Source organism: Megalobrama amblycephala, linkage group LG1 (assembly GCF_018812025.1).
Source record: "Megalobrama amblycephala isolate DHTTF-2021 linkage group LG1, ASM1881202v1, whole genome shotgun sequence".
NCBI classification, from domain to species: Eukaryota; Metazoa; Chordata; class Actinopteri; order Cypriniformes; family Xenocyprididae; genus Megalobrama; species Megalobrama amblycephala.
The window spans coordinates 75,640,737-75,663,824 of NC_063044.1; the positions used below are offsets into that span (position 1 = coordinate 75,640,737).

A 23,088-nucleotide genomic window follows, 5' to 3' on the forward strand; every position below is an offset into this window, starting at 1 on the left:
TCCTCTCAGAGCGATAAGACATCTATCACAAACTGCGCAACTGTGCATGATCTGATGTCTTTAATAATGGTGCTGTAAACAGAACCTGCTTCATCTGTTTTTTTTTCAAACAGGTACACCAGGGTCCAAAATGAACAGTTGCAAGTGCCAAATGCACAGAAAATGGGCTTTTGTGAGTTAATTGCAGTAGAAGAAACTCCTGACGAGCGTTCGCCAAAAGTGAAGCTTTTCTAGAACAGACAGATCAGATCAGTGACATGTTAGAGAGGAGAGGTATAAATTAATGCTGAACATTTGGATGTTCTACTCTTCTCAATTTGATTTGCAAAACATATGGTGTCTGCTTGCATCAAAGAAGGTCCTCATTTTAAAAATGAACCCAATAATGACCAAAATTACATATTGCAAAATAATTCACAATCATATAATCCCAAAGCCTATTGAATTACTCAAAGGCCTCCACTGCAAGCACCAACCTCTGCAAAGAGAAGCACACACTCAACTAGAGGAACGTGAAATCACTAAAAAACATCTCTTCATCTTCCCACAGATGTTGTCTTTCTAGTAGGTGTCGGTTGATTAGAAGCACTGAGCTCGGAGAGAGATGAGATAAGAGACAAACTGCCAAATCTTCAAGCATTGCACTTATGTTTCAGCTTACATGGAGATGAAACACACTTATCTCACAACCACAAGATAAAAGATCAAAGTTCAGAGGCAGCATGCATCTCACATTCATTCCTCCAACAGATATACAGCAGCCCAAAATTGGCTATTTTTTTAGTTTACCTTTGTAATTTGTCTAGTTTGTGAAGCCATAATGAGACTGAGTTGCATGAGCCAGACTATGGAGAAAAACTGTGGAGATTTACTGTAGGGTTTATTTGAATTACTTATCTATTGACCAGACAGACTGTGGGCATGAGCTTGTTACTGGAGGCATGAGAATCAAGTTTTTATATTTGCTATTTCCTACACTAGTTTTTTTAAATATAATTTAAACATATATTTGAACACTTTCTAAGCTGCAAAATTAAAATAAAAATGTATTAGAGAAATTTGTATATATGTTTACTAAAATTTTAGCAACTTTTTTAGAACTTCCGCAATAATACAAACCAGCTGGAAAACTTCCTGTGAAATGTCACTTGTTGGTGTGTCGGTATCTTCAATGTCCTGAGGTAGCTTTAACAGCATCAATAGTGTAATACTTAGTTTATAATCAGAATATAGTCACTTAAATAGTCAGGCTTAGCGTTAATTTAGTTATTCAAATTCAAGACATTAAAAAGACGCGTCCCTCATTGTTCGTCCTCAGTGACATTCAATCTTTTTTCACACTTGTAAAAAAAAAAAAAAGTGTCAACACACTGTAATTTAAGGATTTATTTATGGAGTTAATATCGTGCCATAATTAAACAAACAAATCCTGCATTTCACAAACAAACACGATCTGCTTTGCAAAGGAAAACTCGACTCGCAAACAAACAGAAAGTGATGTGCAAATACAAAGGTCAGTTTGAGCGAAAACAAATATATGTATTGTGTTTTACAAATATAAATAAATGAGCCTACATCATGTTTCACAAATAAATACAAACCACCCTACAAATGGCATGTAACCTTTGAACAAACACCAAATCTAGTGCATATAAACACACACCTGTCTGTTGAGCAACTTCCTCTTCCAAAACAGCAGATGGCGCTTTGCTATGGGTAAATTTACACTAGTCTCCCGAGAGAAGCCCAGAAACATGTTCACCGCTTATTTTCGTCAGCTGTAAACTGTTTGTAAACTTATTATGTATATGTGATTATTTTGTTTTGTATATATAACTATATATGTCTTGAAATGTGTTTTGATGCATGTTTCTGTCTTCTATTTCCCGCTTTGAGATGCAACTTTTAAAGGCTCTATAAAACTAGTTTATTATTATTATTATTATTATTATTATTATAAATGCATGTTTCAGGGCTTCTCTCAGGAGACTAGTGTAAATTGACCCATAGCAAAGCGCCATCTGCTGTTTTGGAAGAGGAAGTTGCTCAGCTGCATTTGTGAGAAAATCTGCCTGCATGTTTCTGTCTCAAAGCCATTTCAAATCCTTTTAAAGTCGTCCAATGAAACCAGAAATAAGTGGAGGGACATTGCAAGTGTCACAAAGGTTGCAGCATGTAAAAGAGAAGCAAATAAGACTGTTGGAGGTACCAGTTCTGCTCATCTTCTGACTGCAAGGAAGGGAAAGCTTTGGCACTGGAAGGGATCTATGGAGGCACAGACCCATGTGCTTTACCCAGCAATGTGCCTCTTAAAATATTTGGTCTTTTGTAAATATGTGCTTTTCTAAGAAAAACCTAAGCAATTGTTAAATGAAGCATTTTAAAATGCTATTAAATGATTAAATGCTTGAATAACGTGACTAAAATCTGTTGATTATGAAGCATATTTATGAACTGAAATAGAAACTTTATTTTTCAGATTTTACAGTATGGTTTATCATCGAGGTCTGTTTTCTCCTCTGCTACTTTGCATCTCTGGATCTGATGTCATAAACCACAAAAGAAACAGCAGCCACGCCCACCAGAGCAGTGATGACCAATCGGATCACAGGTTCAGTAAATCCACAACAGTAGTTTTCTGAAGGAAAAAATGAGGACTTATATTGGAAAATATACTAAAGACAAACGCTAATATCAACACTGACATACCTGGACATGGTTGACAGAGTTGACTGATGTCCAGATGTTTGGTCTGGTTGCTGATGGGATTCTTCAGCACACAGCTGTAGGTGTTTTTATCCTGATTCTCCACCTCCAGATGTAGCGAGACGCTGCTTCTGAGATCAGACACACTGATGCTGGACAATAAACTGTTTCCTCTGTACCAGGAGAGAGCCACATGGTTCACATTCACAGCTGAACACACTAATGAACAGTTTGATGATGATGATGATGAAGAACACTGTGAGGAGTCTCTGGTGATGGCAGGAACAGGCAGACGGGCTGCAGAATAAACAGACAAAATCAATTGTAAAATACAGGCTAAACACTAATTTAAATAATGACTCAAATCATTAGGTTTCATTTGACACCAAATTCAGAGGCTGCGTCCTTCGAAGGCCACATTTGGAGGTCACTGTGGCACAATGAAGTCTGGGAAATGAAGGATACAACAGATGAATCCTTTGTGGCCTCACCTATCTCACAATTCATTGCACGTCAGTGATGACAGGGTTTATTTTGAGAGAAATTTCCAGATTACACCCTAGACAGCAGTGTGTCGGTGTCAGTAGTGTTGGCCCAGATCCGGCCCACATCTGGTACGTGTGGAATCAGTGGCAGATGTCACATTTGCTAGGCCACAAGAACAGTCCTCTATAGGCTAGACCACCCATTTAATCTGCCTTTGTGGCCTATGATGGATGCAGCCTTTGAATTGGGACACATCTTATATGTTCTAAATAATCTAAAAAGGACAAAATTATTGACAAACGTAAATAATTTCCATATTTCATGACCAGCAGGTGGTGCTGTCTGTGGTTTTCTAACTCCTCAGATGTAGTGTCCTCTGCATTACTCCTGGAGAGGTTTTGAAAGGGTAGGTTTTTCAGAAAATTAAAAAAGTTTTGAAAACCAGTGTATGCATATGACTCAGCATGAGCATGAGGAGAATTACGTTTCTTGAACCGAAACATCTGACAGACGTTTCAGTTCTAGAAATTGTTATATATAGCAATACTAACAGGTACAGTGGGTGAACATCCAGAGACCAATGCTATAAAAATGAACAATTTGTTGCATATCAACTTCATGTTTCATTATAGTGATTTTGTTCCAATAAAAGAGTTTGAAATTAACCAGTCACTCACAATAGACGGTAAGATTGAATTTCCTGACTTGGTCTCCTGCCCCTCCCTTGACGTTTACTTCATAAGGTCCAGAGTCAGTGGTTCTGGTGTTGTTGATGGTCAGAGATCCAGTCTGATCATCCAGCTTCAGTCTGTCTCTGAATATCCCATCAGGACCATCAAATAATGAGATCTGACCGGCATCTATGAGAGCTATGAGAGCACCTTGATCTCCAAACGTCCACAGTATCTTATTTCTCAGTAGTTCAGCAGCACCAGGCTTTAGAAGGACTGAATCTCCCTCCATCGCTGACACTGACTTCACTGCATCTACATCACCAAACACTCCTGCAAAACAGAAACTTATAGACAAATGAAAAATACCTGAGAAACTAAACACTACTGCTTTAACTTTAAATTGAACACAAACACATAGGCCTATAAGGATTACACATATATAAAAGTCTACAGAATTATATACAGTAGATTAAATAAAGATGAAAGTTGCCTATATAGAATAATATGCAATATCTATTACAATGTTTAGGCCACAACATAGATGCTTACCAATGGGACTCCACGAACAACAGAGCAAAGCAAACAGGCGAAGCATTTTTCTCAAAGGTTTGCTGATGTTTCCAGTACCTAAAAGCCTATCAATTGTCACGAATCTCCTGAAAACTCTTCAAGTTTTGTAATTAAATGAGAACAAAAGTAGTATGAAGTGATGTTTGTGAAAGCTGACAGTCAGAATAATCTCCCACGATCGCACCACCTTTTGTTTGTGTCGAGTTAAACCCATAAAACCACACAGCACGACTTTTATTGGTGTCGTTTCCCTTTTTAGAGTTAGTTGTAATAGGAAATGACAAAACACATGCTATATAAGATATGAGAACAACTGAAGAGTGTACACATGAAAAATAAATCGTAGTATATTATAGTATTTACTACACTTTGTAAAAAGATCGACTGCTAAAGCATGCTGCATAGCTATTAACTATGTACTTTTCTATACTATATCATCTGATTTACCTCAACAACTATAAAATTACTACAACAAATTCATTCAATAATAACATAGTATGGTTACATAGAGAAATTTTGCTACCTTTTCTAGTATACTTTAGATAAGACAGTTTACTAAAGTAAAATGTCGTAATGAGAACACTATAAATACAGCTGACTAACCCACCCTGTTAACCAGGGAAATATTAATACTTATGAATTAACCGCATTCAAAGGGCACACAGGAGCGTGGTGTTGAAATTAAGGCCAGAGACATAGATACCAAAAGTACAACAGCTTTATTATTTTGACAATCAAGCAATAATCTTAAACACATTAAACCAGAAAAAACAACCTGCTATGAGGTTCAAAAACTATCAAGGAATTAAACTTTTTTATTTTCATAAAACACACTTTAAATGTTAATTTTTTTTATCATTTTCTGATCTTAAATTTGTAAGATATATATATATATATATATATATATATATATATATTAATTTTGCATATGCATAAAAATCTGTCAACTCTGTTATATAGGCAAATTGGGTCAAATATGTACAGTTGTATACAAATGTGTGTAACACAAAGTTAACCTAAGATAACTTTTGTCTTTTCATTCATTAATTCAACTTTGAGCCTAATAAGATAGTGACTTTTTGTTTTTAGAGTAGAAATAAATACATTTAACTAAAACTGTGTACATTTTCTCTAAACATAGCTTTAAAAATTAACAAAATCGTTTAACATTTTATGAAGTAACACTACTTTTTTTATGCACTACTTTTTACTTTAAAGTATGTTTTTATTTTTATTTGTAAACATTAGAGTGAATCAGGCTTGTATTTTCAGTTATGTGAGGTTTTGTTCTGCTGTGCGGCTTGGACGCGGCGCCTGTCTTTAGTGAAGCGGCGCGGCGATGCTTCTGAAACGCGCCGCGCTGCAGCTGGTGTAAACGCAAGCTTTGACTAGAGTGGCCGCGATCGGCTCCGCGGAGGCTATAAAGAGCCGTGCCGCATATCGGACTCGCGCATACAGGACATCTTGTATTCCCAGCTCTTCCCAAACTACATTCAAGGCAGTCCAGAACCAGAGCGATTGCGCAGACGCAATATGCGGGATTTCGGCGATGGGCGCGGTCCAGAAATCTCAAAGTCCCAAAACACATCCAAGTAGACAGCGAGACGCTTCTTCAACACAGACACAATCGTCCTTATTTAACTCAGTTTCACAACAACATGAAGAGCGCGTTTACTATGTGTGTGTGCTTCTTCGTCATAGAGGGTAAGTGTTTGAATTCAGATTTTAATGCTTTCGGTTTCACTTTGTCCCTGTCAGGTGTGCTTTCTTCAAATGCAAAGGCTTGTCATGTAAAACTACTAAGTGCATGTGATGTACGCATTACCTTCAAGACTGATGATGTGCTCGACTCATTCATTTAAAATATAGAGGAGAATTTTTAAGGAATTATCCTCCAAACACAATGTTCTGCTTGAAAGGAAACTAGTTTAGTAAAGTTGGCAACAGATTCGAATTACCGGGATCAATAACTTTGTTACTACATAAATATATACATACAACGAGCTACAATCTAATTTCATAACGACCCTTCCTCTGCAATGTACGAGCGGCTGAGAGAGGAGTCCGGAGGAACCGTCTGCAAAGTGCAAATCCCGAAAAACTTTACTAAAAAAATAGTGCCGCTATATTCAGTTTACACATCAGGTCTCCTACTTATTATGCTACATAATTTAGTTTAAACGTAATTTTGTATGAGTTTTTATTATGAAAAATATTCAGTAACATAACTTTAACACATTCACCAAATTCAGTTCACACATCCTGATGTACAACAATTAACTGATTGTATTTAAAAATTAAATACATTACAAATTGTAAATAAAAATTATGCAAAAACACATTTTCATAGTAAGTTTTGTAGTATAACCAGCTGGACAGCGATGTTGTGTGGACTGGATTTGATGGCATTGCACTGCATAACAGTGAAGATATTGAATATTTTTCTTAATAAAAACAAAAATGTGCAAAAACCAATAGGAGACCATTGATGTGTAAACTGAATTTGGTGACACTACAGTGTGTAACATTAAAGTTGACTATTTTTTCGGGTTTTGCACTTTGCAGACGGTCCCTCAGATACCATTCTTTTACATCTGTTAAAAATCACTTCATCTGGAAAGAATCTGCTGTTTACAAACATCTTTAAGATGTCAGTTTTACATACATTCTATATCATACACATCTTAAAGACATCTTCTAAATGTTTAGGAAACGTCCTATAGACATATTGCAGATGAGCAACACTTTCCGAGATATATGTGTGCTATCTATTGATCTATCTATTGTGCAGTACTATTGATCTGGTAAATTAAAATCTGCCAAATTTACTGAATTCAGCAAGTTTTCCTGGTTAGCAAACTGTTGAGAGCTCCTCTCTCTACTATACAAACAAGGATGCGCTTATCAAAAGTTCAAACATAGTTAAACGATTCTGTGTTTCCCGAAACCGTAGTTCAAACGAACATCAGCAAACAGCATCGCAGATGATTCTTTTGCAGCGCTCAACCTGTTGTACTGGTTAGATCATATTGTTAGTGAGACATGTGGACACATGCCGTGAGGCTCAATGCAGAAAACATTACATATGATATTGGACACATTACTATTGGTGAATTCTTTGTGAAAGAAGTCTCTTATGCTCATCAAGCCTGCATTATTTGATAAAAAAATACAGTAAAAATATTAATAATATTGTGAAATATTTTTACAATTTAAAATAACGGTTTTCTATTTTAACATACTTTAAAATATAATTTATTTCTGTGGTGCAAATCTGAATTTTCAGCATCATTACTCCAGTCTTCAATTTGACATAATCCTTCAGAAATCATTCTAATATGCTGATTTATTATCAATTTCTGAAATAGTTGTGCTGCTTAATATTTTATTGGAACCTGTGTTGCTTTTTTTCAGGATTTAACGATGAATAAAGTTTAAAAGAACAAAATCTATTTAAAATAGAAATATTTTCTGACAATAGAAGCCTTTATTATCACTTGATCAATTTAACACATTCTTTCTGAATAAAAGTGTTAAATTCCTTTCAAAACAAGACAGAAAATTATGAAATTTATTCCGATGAATTAAAAGAAGATATTTTGAAGAACGCTGGTAACCAAACGTTGGCCATTGACTTCCGTAGAAGGGGAAAAAAATACTATGGCCAACATTTGGTTACCAGCATTCTTCAAAATATCAGAACAAATAAACTCATACAGGATTGGAACAACATACAGGTGCTGGTCATATAATTAGAATATTGTGAAAAAATTAATTTTTTTATTGTAAATTATTTTAAAAAATGAAACTTTCATTTATACTAGATTACCTACGTGTAAAGTAAAACATTTCAAAAGTTTTTTTTTTTTTTTTTTTTTTAATTTGTTGATTAGAGCGTACAGCTAATGAAAGTCCAAAATCCAGTATCTCAAAATATTAGAATATTTACATTTGAGTTTCATTAAATGACCATCCCTACAGTATAAATTCCAGGTATCTCTTGTTCTTTGAAACCACACTAATGGGGAAGACTGCTGACTTGGCAATGGTCCAGGAGACAATCATTGACACCCTCCACAAAGAGAGTCACAGATGGTCATTACTGAATGTGGTGGCTGTTTACAGAGTGATGTATCAAAGCATATTAAATGCAAAGTTGACTAGAAGGAAGAAATTGGGTAGGCAAAGGTGCACAAGCAACAGGGATGGCCACAAGCTTGAGAATACTGTCAAGTAAAGCCGATTCAGACACTTGGGAGAGCTTCACAATGAGTCGAATGAAGCCGGAGTCAGCGCATCAAGAGCCACCACACTCAGACATCTTCAGGAAAAGGACTACCAAGCCACTCCTGAAACAGAAACAACGTCAGAAGCATCTTACCTGGGCTAAGGAGAAAAAGAACTGGACAGTGAACAGTGGTCGAAAGTCCTCTTTTCAGATAAAAGTAAATTTTGCATTTCATGTTGAAATCATGGTCCCAGAGTCTGAAGGAAGACTGGAGAGGCACAGAATAAAAGCTGCTTGAAGTCTAGTGTGAAGTTTCTGAAGTTAGTAATGATTTGGGGGGCAGTGACGTCTGCTGGTGTTGGTCCATTGTGTTTTATCAAGTGCAAAGTCAATGCAGCCATCTTCCAGGAGATTTTTGAGCACTTTATGCTTCCATCTGCTGACAAGCTTTATGGAGATGCTGATTTCCTTTTCCAGCAGGACTTTAGCACCTGCCCACAGTGCAAAAACCACTTCCAAGTGGTTTGCTGACCATGATATTACTGTGCTTTATTGGCCAGCCAACATGCCTGACCCCTGAATCTATGGGATATTTTCAAGAGAAAGATGAGAAACAGTGGATCCAACAATATACAGATGATCTGAAGGCTCAATAGTGCCTCAGCAGTGACACAGGCTGATCACTTCCATGCCACACTTCACTGATGCTGTAATTTGTGCTAGGAGCAAGTCATTTGCTGTAATATGTGCTGCCGACCAAGTATTGAGTGCACAAATGAACATACTTTAAAGAACTTGAACTTTTCTGTTTTGAAAATCCATTTTTTGATTGATCTTAGGAAATATTCTAATATTTTGAGATACTGGATTTTGGACTTTCATGAGCTGTACGCTCTAATCATCAAAATTTAATAAAAAAAAACTTTTGAAATTTTTTACTTTACATGTAGGGAATCTAGAATATGTGAAAGTTTAATTTTTAAAAATAATTTACAATAAAAAAATGAACTTTTTCACAATATTCTAATTATATGACTAGCACCTGTATAAGTTAAGTAAATGATGAGAGAACTTTCATTTTTGGGTGAACTATCCCTTTAACATTTTTATTTTTCTGGCAATTGTTTATTTTTAATAAAAGGTAAAGCATATGGTGAATGAATAAACGTAACATGTTTCCGTTTGTTCTGCAGGTGTGTTTGATGTTGATCCAGATGAAGTGAAGACCGTGATCGAGGGAGATTCTCTTACTCTACAGACTGATTTTATTGAAACCCAGAAAGATGGTCTAACAGAGTGGAAATTTAATGATAATAGCATCGCAACAATCAACAGAGCAACTGGAAAAGTTGAATATAGTGATGTGAAGTTGATGTTTAGTGATAGAATTTATCTGGATCAAACTGGATTTTTCAACATCTGGAATATCAGAATCAAACACTCTGGTGAATATAAAGTAAAGAGTATCAGCAGTGTAGGGACCAAATCCAAGACATTCAAAGTTATTGTGCAAGGTGAGTAAAACTGAGAATATGCAAGCTGAATTATTCAACAGTTATGGGATTGAGATATTGTTTTTGCAGATTCTCCACTCAGGTCTGTTGAAGATAAAGATGAAATAAAGGCATTGTTAGCCACAAAGGGAAACTCTGAGACCCTACACACTGATACTGACCTACAGAAACATGATCTGATACTGTGGAGATTTGGAGCTGAAGGATCTCTCATCGCTAAAGGTGATGCAGATAACAATCAGACCTTGTACTATGATGGTGACAATGGGAGATTCAGAGACAGACTGAAGATGGACAGCAGGACTGGATCTCTGACCATCAGTGACATTGAAACTGAACATGCTGGAGAATTTAGACTAAAGATCATCAGTGACAGAAGGATTTTGTTCAAAAGATTCACTGTTACTGTCTCTGGTGAGTTGATGTATTCCTTCAGTGCAACTATAAAACACTATACTTTAGAAATTCAGTTAGATAATTCAGGTTTGTCTGTATCATTACAGTACCAGGTATATCTCCAGGCGCTATAGCGGGGATATGTGTTATTATGCTGCTGGTGGCTGCTGCTGCTGGTGCTGGTGTTGGGATTTATTGTCGACGCAGTGATTCTAAACTAAATAAACTAATGTGTAAGTCATACAAAAATGAAGAATCACTAAGAATCGCACATTATTTTCTCAGTGTTTCTGACATCTTCATCTGTTCATTCATTTTTGTTTCGATGTGCTGCTGACATGAAGCGAAGTTCTCTAAACAACTAGAGCAACTGCGTAAGTATTCCAGCTGTATTGAGCTACAGTAGATTTTAAATGTATTATAGGATTTGTCATAGTCAATATTTATAATTTTTACCACAAGTTCTGCTTGTGTTTGATTCAGTGCAGTAATGAAGTGTGATTATTCAGTATTGAACTGCATGACATTATACTCATGACTGAATTGCTCTGATTTAAATGCTGAATTTACAACAAACTCACTTATAATCTCATTTCTGTTTCTATGTGCTGCTGTGACATGAAGCGAAGATCTCCAAACAACTAGAGCAACTGTGTAAGTATTAATACAATCGAAGGAACATTTAGCTTTATTGTGCTACAGAATTGTTTAAAAACATAATCTGATTATAAAGTCAGAATTGCATGACTAAAGACTCTCAAATGTGACTTTTTTTTCTTGCAATTGCAATTGTTAGTCAAATTATGAGAAAAAAAACCTTTTTCTCGAAATTGTAAGTTTATATCTCAACTTTGACATTCTAAGATATTACCTTGCAATTCTGAGAACAAAGTCAGATTTGTGTGATAAAAAGTTGCAATTATCTTTTTATTTAATTTAATGTTTTTCTGTGCTGTTTTTCTCATTTGTGTCATGTTCACCTGATCACTCATTTCTAATCTCCTCTTTTCTGTTTCTATGTGCTGCTGTGATATGAAGCAAAGCTCTCTAAACAATTGTGTAAGTATTAAAATTGATACAGCAAGAGAAAACTGTTATCGTTTAAAAGTAAAGTTTAATATAAAAACACAATCCACTGGAGGCAAGCTTGAAGAACAGAAGACTAATGACTAAACAAGACAAACCTGTGAACATGATTAAGACAATTGACCAATGACAACATGACACAAACAAGGGGAAGCACAATAAATGATCACATGATGACAAGGGGATCACATGACAAAACATGACTGTGACAGTAAACATTAACATAAACCCAAACAAACAAAAACCCAACCCCAAAAGTTCATGAGGGTGGTGGAGCGGAGGCAGTTTTGGGGGGGGAGGGATCTTTCCAGAGGGCTCTGATGTGGCGGCCATGATGTGAAGAAACTCAGTCTTGGTGAACATCATGTAAAGAAGCTCAGGTTTGGCAAGCATGATGTGAACAGTCTCTGGCTTGGCAGGTCTGATGTCAAAAAGTTCTGAAGGCCAAATATAAGAAACTCTGGCGTGGCAGGCATGACGTGAATAGACTCAGGCCTTCGCTGAGACGGCTGAAGACATTGCAGCACCCCCAGAGGCGGCTGAAAACGCTGCAATGCATCTAGGGGAGGTAAGCTCAATAGAGTGCCTCAGGGATGATGTGCTTTTGTAGGCCAACCCGGAAGTTAGCAGCGCACGGGTTCCCTCGGTTGAAAGCCTATGCATTTTTCCCATATACTTTTGGAAAATCGCAGAAAATAAGCTCTGTGTTTAACAAAGGGTTATGACACTTACACGTTTTGTCTATCAAGATAATCTTTACAAGTTAACACAACATAAATACATTTTGAAGCCTAAATAAAGTCGTCAGATATAAAAAGCTAACAGTAGGCTATAAACAGACTACAGCACATCATGGTCGCGGATCAACGTCGTCACCACCAAGCGTCCTCAAACTTTATTTAGAAAACAACATTATTTAAAAACATGCTCACTGATTATGATCTGTGCTGTTATGAATACTTATCCACTTTTTCATGAGAAATGCTGTCCAAATGTCCTGTTTATCATGATGACGTGTAAAGTCCCCGCCAAAGGAAGCAGTCCCTTTTAGCAATTTGTTAGCAACCGCCGATTTTAAGACACAGTAAAGGTTTAAAAATCACAAGTGGGTTATAACTGGTGTGATTTATGTCATAGATCAAAACGTGAAAATATTCAGAGGCTTTGTTAACCACAGACCTTACAGTATTTCAGGCGATTTAGCAAAAACCCATTCAAAAAACCCATAGACTTGACTGCGTTGGAACCGGAAGCCCTAAAATGCTAACTCGCTTCCGGGTTTTGCCTACAAAAGTGCGTCATCCCTGAGGCACTCAATGCCACCACCTCGCCCTCACAAACGGAGGAAGAGGAGAAAGAAGTCTTCCTACATCCCTCATGGCCTGGAGACAAACCCAGAGCCTGCCGTAGGCCCGGTGGCCATCCCAGAGCCCACCGCTGCACCGCCCCGGGACTGGCCAAGCAGGCTCCGCCCTTAATGCCTGTCGAGCAGACTCCACCCTTGATGTCTTCACTGCTGGCTCCACCCTCTGCCTGCCAAGCCGGTACTGTTCTTGCTGCTTGCCCTGCTTTGTCCGCCCAAACACAGCCAGGACTCCAGTCCCTCAGCCAGTGTGTCCCTCCAGTCACGCCCTGGTTTTGTGCTAGGACTCCAGACCTGCCTGAGCCTCTCTGGTTGAACCCAACTGACCCTCCCTGGTTCCTCTTTGTGACATTGTGGACATTCCTGCTGGCTCTGACTTGGCTTTAAATCTTGTTAAATCACATTGATGGATTTAACTGCTGGTCATGCATAGAAATTTAGTGTAGCCTAATTTTCACTGATCATTAATATAAAGTCATGCAGATGATAAAGTGATTGTTAGAAGCTCATGAATAATCACACAGTATCTTCTCAGTGTTTCATGTTCATCTGTTCATTCATAATCTCCTCATTTCTGTTTCTATGTGCTGGTGTGACATGAAGCCGAGATCAATGAAAAAGAACTGGGTAAGTGTTAAAACTGATGCAGCATGTGAAACAATAGTTCATACATGTACTATGAAAACCATTTTTGCATGTCTGTGTGTCTAGTGCATTACACATTTTGAAAAGTAGTTTGGAATGTATAAAACAAAATAAAAAAATATGAAAAAAGGAACAAGTGAATAGTGCATATAACGCACATAAGAGGATTATGTTTGTTCGGAGCATTTGACTGCAGATATAAAATATATTATTATATAAAATATATAGTATTGCTTAAAAATGGTGACTTTAACACACACAACATGACTGTAATTTGTACAGACCATTAAGATTATGTCATGCAGATTATCATACAGTGTCTTCTCAGTGTTTCTTCATCTGTTCACTCATAATCTCCTCATTTCTGTTTCTGTGTGCTGCTGTGACATGAAGCGGAGGGCTGTGAAAAAGAATTATGTAAGTATTAAAACTGATACAGTCAAAGTAAAAATGAGCTTTATTGTGCTATTTTATATTTCAAATATATAAGATGTTAATTCTGTATATATATAATGTATTTATTTGTTCATTCAATTATAATCTCCTCATTTCTGTTTCTATGTGCTGCTGCAACATGAAGCAAAGATCTCTGAAAAACTAAAGAAAATGTGTAAGTATTACAGCCGATACAAAGGAAAAGTGATATGAAGAATCACACAGTATCCTCTTAAGTGTTTCTGACGTCTTCATCTGATGGCTCACTAATAATCTCCTTATTTCTGTTTCTATGTGCGGCTGTAACACGAAGCTGGGAACTGTGAGAAAGAAATGTGTAAGTTTCACAGCTGATACAGCAAGAGAAACAAACTGCTCTGAGACAAGTGCTGAGAACATGCAGCTAAGGGTATCCACAATCGTATTCAAAATAGCAGGAAAAAGGTCAAAACCACAGGGCAAACAATGGAAACATGAGCCCAAAACACAGGCAAACATTGAAGTCCAGAAAACCAGGCAGAAGATCAAAACTATTATACAGGCAATCGCAGCGAGAGCTCAGAAACACAAGCAAGACAGGACAGGACTTGTGTAGGCAGAGAAACACCTGAAGGGAATCAGGCACAATGAGTCTGGGCAATGGGTTATGGGAAATGCAGTCCAGGATGAGATGGCAAAGGATTATAGATGTGACAGCTTAAATGAATAATAATTTTTCATAGTCAATAATTCACCATTCAGTGACGCATCATCACTGAAGTAATTTCAAAACAAAATATTAATTCACACACAACATTTCTGTAATTGTTAGGGATCATTAATATAAAGTCATGCAGATGATGAAGTGATTATTAGAAGCTTATGCAGAGTCACACAGTTTCTTCTCAGTGTTTCTATCATCTTCATCTGTTCATTCATTTTTGTTTCCATGTGCTGCTGATGTGAAGCGGAGATATCTAAACAACTAGAGCAACTGCGTGAGTATTCCAGCTGATTCAGAGCTGTATTGTGCTACAGTGGATTTTAATATTTATAGTAGACTCAATATTTATAATGTTCACCTCAAGTTCTATGATTATCCAGTATCGCGCTGCATGATATTAATATACTGACGACTATTATCATTATTACAGTAATTGTCACTGGTTGCTAAAATGCTGATTTAAAAATAAATAAATTAAGATCTGTGTTAGTGCTATTGAAGCTCACAGAACTGCAGAAATGTAGTGCCAACTGGCTTAAAATCATAGTCTTGACTTATTTTGAGTGTTATCTGCACTGTGTGTCAGTGTTTCTGTCATGTTCATCTGATCACTCACTATAATCAAAAAGTTCCTCATTTCTCTGTCTGTGTGCTGCTGGGACAGAAGAAGAGAAGATCTCAGAACGACTGTGTAAGTATTAAAACTGATGCAGCCAAAGAATTATAAGCATGATTGTGCTTCAGCAGAATAAAGTTCAAATGTCAAATGATTTTGATATTTATGATTTTTCACTCCATGTTCTGCTTGTGAGAGATGTGTGTGATTGTCCAGTATTGAGCTGCATGACATTAATAAAATACTCATGACTGAATCACATGCAACATTACTGTAGTGGTTACACATCATTAATATAAACTCATGATGTGATTGTTAGAAGCTCACGATCACTCAGTGTTACTGACAAGTTCAATAACTTATAATCTCCTCATTTCTGTTTCTACATGCTGCTGCGTCATGAAGCCGAGATTGCTGACAAAATAAAGAAAGTATGTAAGTATCACAGTAGAGTTTAACATTAAGACGCCATAGGCGTGAAACTCTCCTGAACTAATGTGAAAAATATTTAAATCCATTGCTGTGAAAAGTATTGTGTATTTATAATTCATGTTAGTGATGGATTTAACTAATGTTCACACACACACACACACACACACACACATTACTGTAATCGTTACTGATCATTAATATAAAATCATGCAGATGATGAAGCGATTATTAGAAGCTCGTGAAGAATCTCGCAGTATCTTCTCAGTGTTTCTTCATCTGTTCATTCACTCATAATATCCTCGTTTCTCTGTTTCTCTGTGACAGGTGAAGATAAGAAACCTGAACAACCAGAGCTGCAGCGTAAGTATTCCTGCTGACGGCAAGAGTAAAACGAGTTCCCTATCGATGAATGGCTGCCTGCATGCATGCATCCTTCAGACAATAAAGCACACGTCTGTTTGAAGCAAAACATTTTCTAAAAAATGCTGGGTTAAAAACAACCTAAGTTGGGTCAAATATGGACAGCGACTGGGCTGTTTTGACCCAGCAGTTGGGTTAAATGCTTTAATTACTGGGCAGTTTTATTTAACTTAGCTATGTTTACTATATTTCTGGCTTAAATTGAGCCCAAAATAGGCTGGAAATTTAACATCAGACACATAATTACTAGAGGCAATGATAAACATTGACATTTATTAATAAGAAATTTAAGAAATGTGTATTATTTAACTTTTATTTATTAACCGTATTGATAAATGTTCTTTTTTTAAACATATTAATGATAAATGTTCATTTCATTTTAAGCAAGCAATATAGTAAATAGTAAACAATAGTTGAGCTAAATAAAACAGGTGGGGTCAAACAGCTGCTGATGTTGTTTAATGTTAATTCACATTAACGATAGATTTAACTAATGTTCACACTCAAAATATAAAAGAAGATGCAGATGATGAAGTGTTTATTAGAAGCACAGGAAGAATCACACAGTGTCGTCTCAGTGTTTAGTTCTGTCACGTTCATCTGATCACTCACTTATAATCAAATCTCTCTGTGTTTTATGTGCAGCTTTGACAGGTGAAGCAGAGACCTCTGAACCAGAAACACGTAAGCATTACTGCTGAAACAGCAAGTGCAATGCATGCTTTCAATTACTTCAGATAATTGATATTTTTTCTGATATTTCTCACAAACTAAACCACTGAATTAAACTAAACATTTAATTAAACACAAACTAAACATCAAAATTATGTAGCAAACCTGAAAGAACATAATGTATATTCTTCATGTGAATTACAAATCAAACTACTATGTTTTGCATTTATTAAATTAACATAAAATGAACACCTGCTGCAGTAATTATACATAAGTAGCGGAAATGAGAATTTCAACAGAAAATGCAATAAAATACTAAAATTATTAATTCCTATGGTGAAATTGCTAAATTTGTGCAGGGTAGAGAACAGTGTTGTCGTCATTATACTATTTGATTATATTAGTAAATTACATATTACAAATTAGTAAAATACATATTTTATATTTAAAATCTTTACCGCGTTGGTGTTTTAATGGTTTTGTGATAATCACCCAGCTAAAACTTTTACCCTGTTCTGTTGCTGATCTACATTTGTGACTGTTTTCCTGAGCTTTTATTTGAACACTTGTGTTAGAAGACCAAAAATCATGTGCATTTTAAACCGATAAAAATCACTTCAGTGATCTTTGTGTAGTGGTTTCAATCTCTGATGTTCACATGCAAACTCTACTTTGTCTTTCTCTGTTTCTAGATGCTGATGTCACAGAAGTAGAGGCAAGGGGATCAGAGCTGGAGAGAGGTGTGTTTATGTTGAAGAGACTGTCATATTGTGATGGGATATTCAGAGGCAGTCCTCGGGATGTGCTGCAGGAGACTTCACAGAGTGCTCACCTCTTGCATTGTCAATACAAGATCTTCAACAAACATTGATGCACCTCTTGATGGAAATAAATGTTGTGATGTTATTTCCATTAAGAAGTGCTGTTTTTGGACAGTATCTTGTATTGACATCCTGGAATATGGTCATGATACATAATCCTACATGGTTGTTTAAGAAATGCAAAGCTACACACAACATTTTTAAGGGTTGAAAGGACAGTCTTAAATATTTGCCTATTATCTTTCTTTTAAGTGTATATCATTACATAGCACTGTATATATCACTGTCGTTTGTACATCATCTATTCATTCACTATAATCTAATTTCTCTGTGCAGATGAAATGGAGATCTCTGAACAAGAAATATGTGAGTATTACAACTGAAACAACAAGCGTAAAATGTGTTTTGTTGTGCGACAATTAATGTTGAATGAAAAAGAGGTTTGTTAAAGGACTATAATGCATTAAGAGCTCGCTCAGGTACTGGGGAGCTAAACCATTTAGTGCTTTGTAAGTAATTAGCAAGATTTTAAAATCTATACGATGTTTAACAGGAAGCCAATGCAGTGACGACAGAACTGGGCTAATATGGTCATACTTCCTAGTTCTAGTAAGAACTCTAGCTGCTGCGATTTGGACCGGCTGGGTTTGTTTATTAGGCGAGTAGGGCAACCACCCAGTAGAGCGTTACAGTAATCTAGCCTTGAGGTCATGAACGCATGAACTAACTGTTCTGCATTCTTCAGTGAGAGCATATGTCGTAGTTTAGATATATTATTAAGTAGTTTGAGTTTGAGTCTGTAAATCTCTCTGAATCTCCTGGTCATTTCAGTCCCTGAGGTTCGCATGCAAACACACACTTGATCTAATGTCTACTTTTTCTTTGTATTTCTCTATTTCTAGGTGCTGATGTCACACAGATGGAGAAGGGTGAAGGGGAACGGTGCATTTTAGTTGCAGAGACTGCCATAAGCCGAGTGATGGGTGATGATCGGACTGTCATAGACAGAAAGGGCAGGCAGGAGCCTTGTGATCCGTAACCTCAGTACTAAACGTGCTGGAGGTCACACACATGGTGAGTAGGTGTCTTTTAATTGTTTTAATGGAAGAAGGGTTTGTTTATTCAGTAATATTCAAGTGCTCCTGAGAAAGTGATGAAATGTGACAAAATAAAGTTACGATTGTTAGGTTTGTCCACATGAACCTGATCACGCTGAAATAAAAATGTCCATGCTGCCGAGTGGAAAGTGGGTTTTAAATCCTACTATCCTGTTTGCCTACAGTCCACTGCTTCATTTTGGCAAAGGCTTTTTACTAAAGACCGAGACTCCTGATGACTGGACCTGACTGTCTTCTGACTGACCTGTAAATGAAACAAAATGATCATTTGTATGAACTGGAAAGTGTGCAGACAAACTATTGTTTTAGACCTCAATTTTTTTCTTTCTAGTTTTCATGTGACCATCATGTCTAATAAATTCATTGTCTAATTCATCTGTGATTGTTGTTAAAACAGATGGAAAAGATCCTGAAAATGATCTGAAAGAGCTGAAAGAAGGTGAGATTCTGTTGGAAAACAAGATCATGATCTGATGTGTGTGATGTAACACATTCAGATTATGTCAAACACCATCATGTATTAAAATAAAATCCTCTGAACACAAGCTGCCAGATAGTCATTAATGAACGTAACTGAATACAAATTGTTTGTACTGAGAGAAATGGTGTTGAAAAAGTCAATGCAAACTTTAGATTTGAGTTTGCATGTTGTAGAAGGTGCATGACTGAGGGGATGTTTACATGACGATCCCCTGTTGTACACGGATCTGTGAAAATAACTAAAAAGGTTGTAATACGCGTGTCTGGCCAGTAGATGGCGATGTCACTTTGTCAAAAACACCTTGCAAAAATGAAATATGAATATGTGAACACATAATACGCATGCGCATGTCATCACCGTTTTCACGGATTCACGTTTTTGTTGTTTTCATGGAGATGGTAAAGGCATCGTTTCAAAACTGTACACTTTGAAACCCGTTTTCATAAGCTTGTGTTTTCAATCTCCCAAAACACTGTTGTGATGTAAATGAATGACCAAAACACTTTTCCGTTGAAAATGATGTTGTGTAAACGGCCCCTGAGTTCAGAAATATAATAAATGTCATGTTCATTTGTGAGAAACGAGCAAGTGCCCAAACAATGTGTTGTTGACAATATTTTCTTTTTTTAATTATTTTGTACATTTAATTTCTAATGATAATTTGATGGATAAATTATTGACATTCATTTTGATTTCCTTCCAGAACCATCAGGAAAAGAAAGCATTCGACTATCAGCCAAACAGACGAGGATGGAGAGAATGAGCAGTAGAAGAAGAGATAAGACACGCCCACTAGTGTCAATCACTGTGACATCATCAGCATTTTAGCTCAGTCTTTCAGAAGCTTCTAGAAAGACTTTAAGACACTGATTCATTTCTCACTTTCAGTGAAAAGCTTTTTGGGAAACACAGCCATATATAATCGTATTAATGTTTCACTACATACCTCACCTTTAAAGTGTTACTCTTAACATAACACTACTTTGACTCTCACAGCTTTGTCAGAAATATCACTTATTTTTAAAGAAGTGTTTTACCGCAGCAGTATCTCTGTTTTATGTCATTAACACTAGTGCAAGGAGGTGTGTCTTCATTTGCATAAAACACGTCCATATAAGGGCTTTCCGCGCATGCTTCAATTCCTTACAGCCTTTCGTCACTCGTGTCAAATCTTGCCGCTGTTTGCGGACGCGCTCTCTCCTGATCCTCGAGCAATGACAGGTGTGCCGTTCTCACCAGTTCTCACAATAAACCGCTTTCATACCGACCCGGATTACAGAGCTGTCAGACATTATCACAGATGAAGATATAACGCAGCTTTTCTTACTCTTTAACTGTATATAATGTATTTAAAGCTGCAGTCCAGAACCTTTTTTTGGCTCTAAATTATCCAAAATCAGTACATATCCAGCCTAGTGTTCAGAACTATCTCCTTATCTTAGCCTGATTCACAACGGTAAGCTTGTAATAATGTTTTAAAATCTACAGGTAATACACTAATACACACTAAATACACATAGTCATGCAATGCTGATGTTGTAAACATTAATAATTTAAGAAAAACAAAGTATAACAGTAATAATAATTTGCACGGTTTGGCGTGATCCGAGCTAAGAGATCGTTAGATTTAATTATCATTGGCAGTGTGATTTATTGTACAACTAATGCTTTTTTTCCTCAGTCAGAACAAAAGTGGCAGACATGTTACTTACTTGTTCAGATGATATTTTCCAGTGAAATTCTTATATTGGTCATACTTTCAAGACGTAGAGTCTGTGATTCTGAAGTTCAGTATCCACACCGGTGCGGTGACTGACAGCAAAGCATTAGATTCATTCGCACTGAGGAGTCGTGTCGTGCCGCACAACGCATGTACAGATAACTGTTCCCGCATATGACTGCAATCACAGGTTTCAAACAGAGATGGCGACAAAGAGGAAAAATGCAGCTTTAAAGATTGAATGAAATTGTAATATTTAATAATTTTATTATATTATTATTTTATATATGGATTGTATAATACAATTAATGAAACATACTTCAATATAATTATAGTCGTGTTAGGATGAAACTTCTTAACACCATTATAAGGCCTTACAGAGAAAGTCCTTTATGTGTATGTGTGGTTTCAGTTGTTCCCATATGTTTACGTAAATTTAGAATAAATTATATTAGGAAATTCTTGGTGAACTGTGATTTGTTCGTTAAAATCGTTCATACGCACACATTTGTACGTACGCATGTGAATGAGACCCAGTGTCTGCTGTCATTGTCTGGTTACCAACATTCTTCAAAACATCTTTGTGTTCAGAAGAAAGAAACTAATACAGTTTTGTAACATGAACTTTATCTTAACTTAAGAACTCATTGGGTTTGTTCAACTATACATTGATTTCTAGTACTATAGGAAATTTCCATGTATAATGAGCTTTACTTTTTTCCAAACCCTCAGATGCCTAAAGGGGTCAAACAGATCTGACTTTCTTTTCTCAGTTTTTTTTTGTCTTTTTGATAAAATAATTAAATTCTCCATTTCTCTGAATTCTTTTTTCAGCTTGTAGGTGCTTATACAGCAATGCCATTTTCAAATTTATTGTTCATATTTTCCAGAATATACAGCTCTGGAAAAAATTAAGAGACCACTTAACATTGATTTCTGAACTTGGAGTGGGCTCTCTTTTTTTTCCAGAGCTGTATATATATATTCTGTGTGTGTGTGTTTGTATTTTATTAGTTGGGGTCCAAAATTTTGCCATACCATGATTCAGAATTTTGGTTTGTGACTGTTAATTTATTTTTTTCTGTATTTTCTCTCTTACGTAGGAGCACATGCTATGTATGAAATCAAAACTGTGGGCCTAAGGGTTTGCTGTTTATTTACGACTCCTTTAAAAACCGATTGTAAGAAGCCCATGTTCAGCTTGTGTTCTTTTATTATAAGGGCTGTACAGATATTATGTTAGTCACTGATTTGAATCCAGAATGTGTGGCGTAATCGGAGATCGGATCAGTTTCGGGAATGGCAGAGTGAAAGCAGAGGTCCTGCAGTCTTAATCTAAAATATACTTCGTTCACACAGCCGAACGCACAGCCTTGCAAAGTATACTTATTCTGACTCGTACATGTACACAGGCATTTAAAATTTAAATGCACATTTGCAACCTTTTACAAGTACGCGGAGTTACACAAATCCGGTCATATATATATAGATCAAGCTTACGTTTCACAGGAAAACCACATGGTTCATCCAGTCCTTCCACATCATAATCCACACTCCAGACATCAGTGTTGAAGAAATCACATCCCTTCCTCTGGTTTGATGCTGTAGTTACTCCAAGAATCCACCAGTAACTCTCTTTAACCTCCACATCCCAGCAGTGTGTTCCTGAGTTAAACCCCTCTGAACCCAGAACACAGGGATAATGCTGGATACACACAAACCTCTAAAATCACTATACAATAACGAGTGTGAATTAAGTATGCGTGTAAACTTTTGAATGAAATAAGCGCAAATCACTAAATCAGAGATTTGTCAAGATGAACAAAAACGTGAAATACTAAATCACACACATTTTCTACAATTTGATATCTATTTAATTGAATTACATCTTGTACAATATGATACGCGTCACTAGTTTTGTCTTCGCTCTCTCCCAGAGCGGGCAAGCAGATGTGTAATGTGAGGGAGGGGTTAAGTTTCTGACCAATATGAGCATTTTCTT

At 36.5% G+C, this 23,088-nt stretch overlaps 3 protein-coding genes across 3 annotated transcripts in view; 2 read left to right on the top strand and 1 right to left on the bottom strand.

The window, feature by feature from the left end:
- LOC125247050 overlaps positions 1 to 23,088 on the top strand; it is an 84,336-nt gene that overhangs the window by 33,708 nt on the left and 27,540 nt on the right. The window lies entirely within an intron of this gene.
- Positions 1,722 to 4,748, bottom strand: LOC125247728 (SLAM family member 5-like). The gene is made up of 4 exons (XM_048159182.1): positions 4,416 to 4,748; positions 3,870 to 4,196; positions 2,710 to 3,003; positions 1,722 to 2,638 (listed from the first exon to the last, which is right to left on the bottom strand). The coding sequence occupies exons 1-4, from the start codon at positions 4,459 to 4,461 to the stop codon at positions 2,523 to 2,525; spliced, it is 783 nt and encodes a 260-aa protein (XP_048015139.1). The 5' UTR covers positions 4,462 to 4,748; the 3' UTR covers positions 1,722 to 2,522.
- Positions 5,393 to 19,324, top strand: LOC125246879. The gene is made up of 20 exons (XM_048157975.1): positions 5,393 to 6,140; positions 9,858 to 10,178; positions 10,248 to 10,592; positions 10,682 to 10,807; positions 10,919 to 10,948; positions 11,199 to 11,228; positions 11,613 to 11,633; positions 13,627 to 13,650; positions 14,062 to 14,085; positions 14,249 to 14,278; positions 14,417 to 14,440; positions 15,051 to 15,080; positions 15,471 to 15,497; positions 15,828 to 15,857; positions 16,179 to 16,214; positions 16,920 to 16,958; positions 17,639 to 17,686; positions 18,104 to 18,133; positions 18,670 to 18,841; positions 19,283 to 19,324. Exons 1-19 carry the CDS (start codon positions 6,095 to 6,097, stop codon positions 18,804 to 18,806), a joined length of 1,398 nt encoding a protein of 465 aa, XP_048013932.1. The 5' UTR covers positions 5,393 to 6,094; the 3' UTR covers positions 18,807 to 18,841; positions 19,283 to 19,324.

Excerpts from the sequence above, each read along its gene's own strand:
- LOC125247728 (XM_048159182.1), bottom strand. The coding sequence starts at position 4,461 with ATGCTTCGCCTGTTTGCTTTGCTCTGTTGTTCGTGGAGTCCCATTG. Across the intron at positions 3,004-3,869 it reads ATTCAATCTTACCGTCTATT|CCCGTCTGCCTGTTCCTGCC; the intron begins GTGAGTGACTGG and ends TTTATTCTGCAG. Across the intron at positions 2,639-2,709 it reads ACTCTGTCAACCATGTCCAG|AAAACTACTGTTGTGGATTT; the intron begins GTATGTCAGTGT and ends TTTTTCCTTCAG.
- LOC125246879 (XM_048157975.1), top strand. The coding sequence starts at position 6,095 with ATGAAGAGCGCGTTTACTATGTGTGTGTGCTTCTTCGTCATAGAGG. Across the intron at positions 10,179-10,247 it reads ATTCAAAGTTATTGTGCAAG|ATTCTCCACTCAGGTCTGTT; the intron begins GTGAGTAAAACT and ends TTGTTTTTGCAG. Across the intron at positions 10,593-10,681 it reads ATTCACTGTTACTGTCTCTG|TACCAGGTATATCTCCAGGC; the intron begins GTGAGTTGATGT and ends GTATCATTACAG.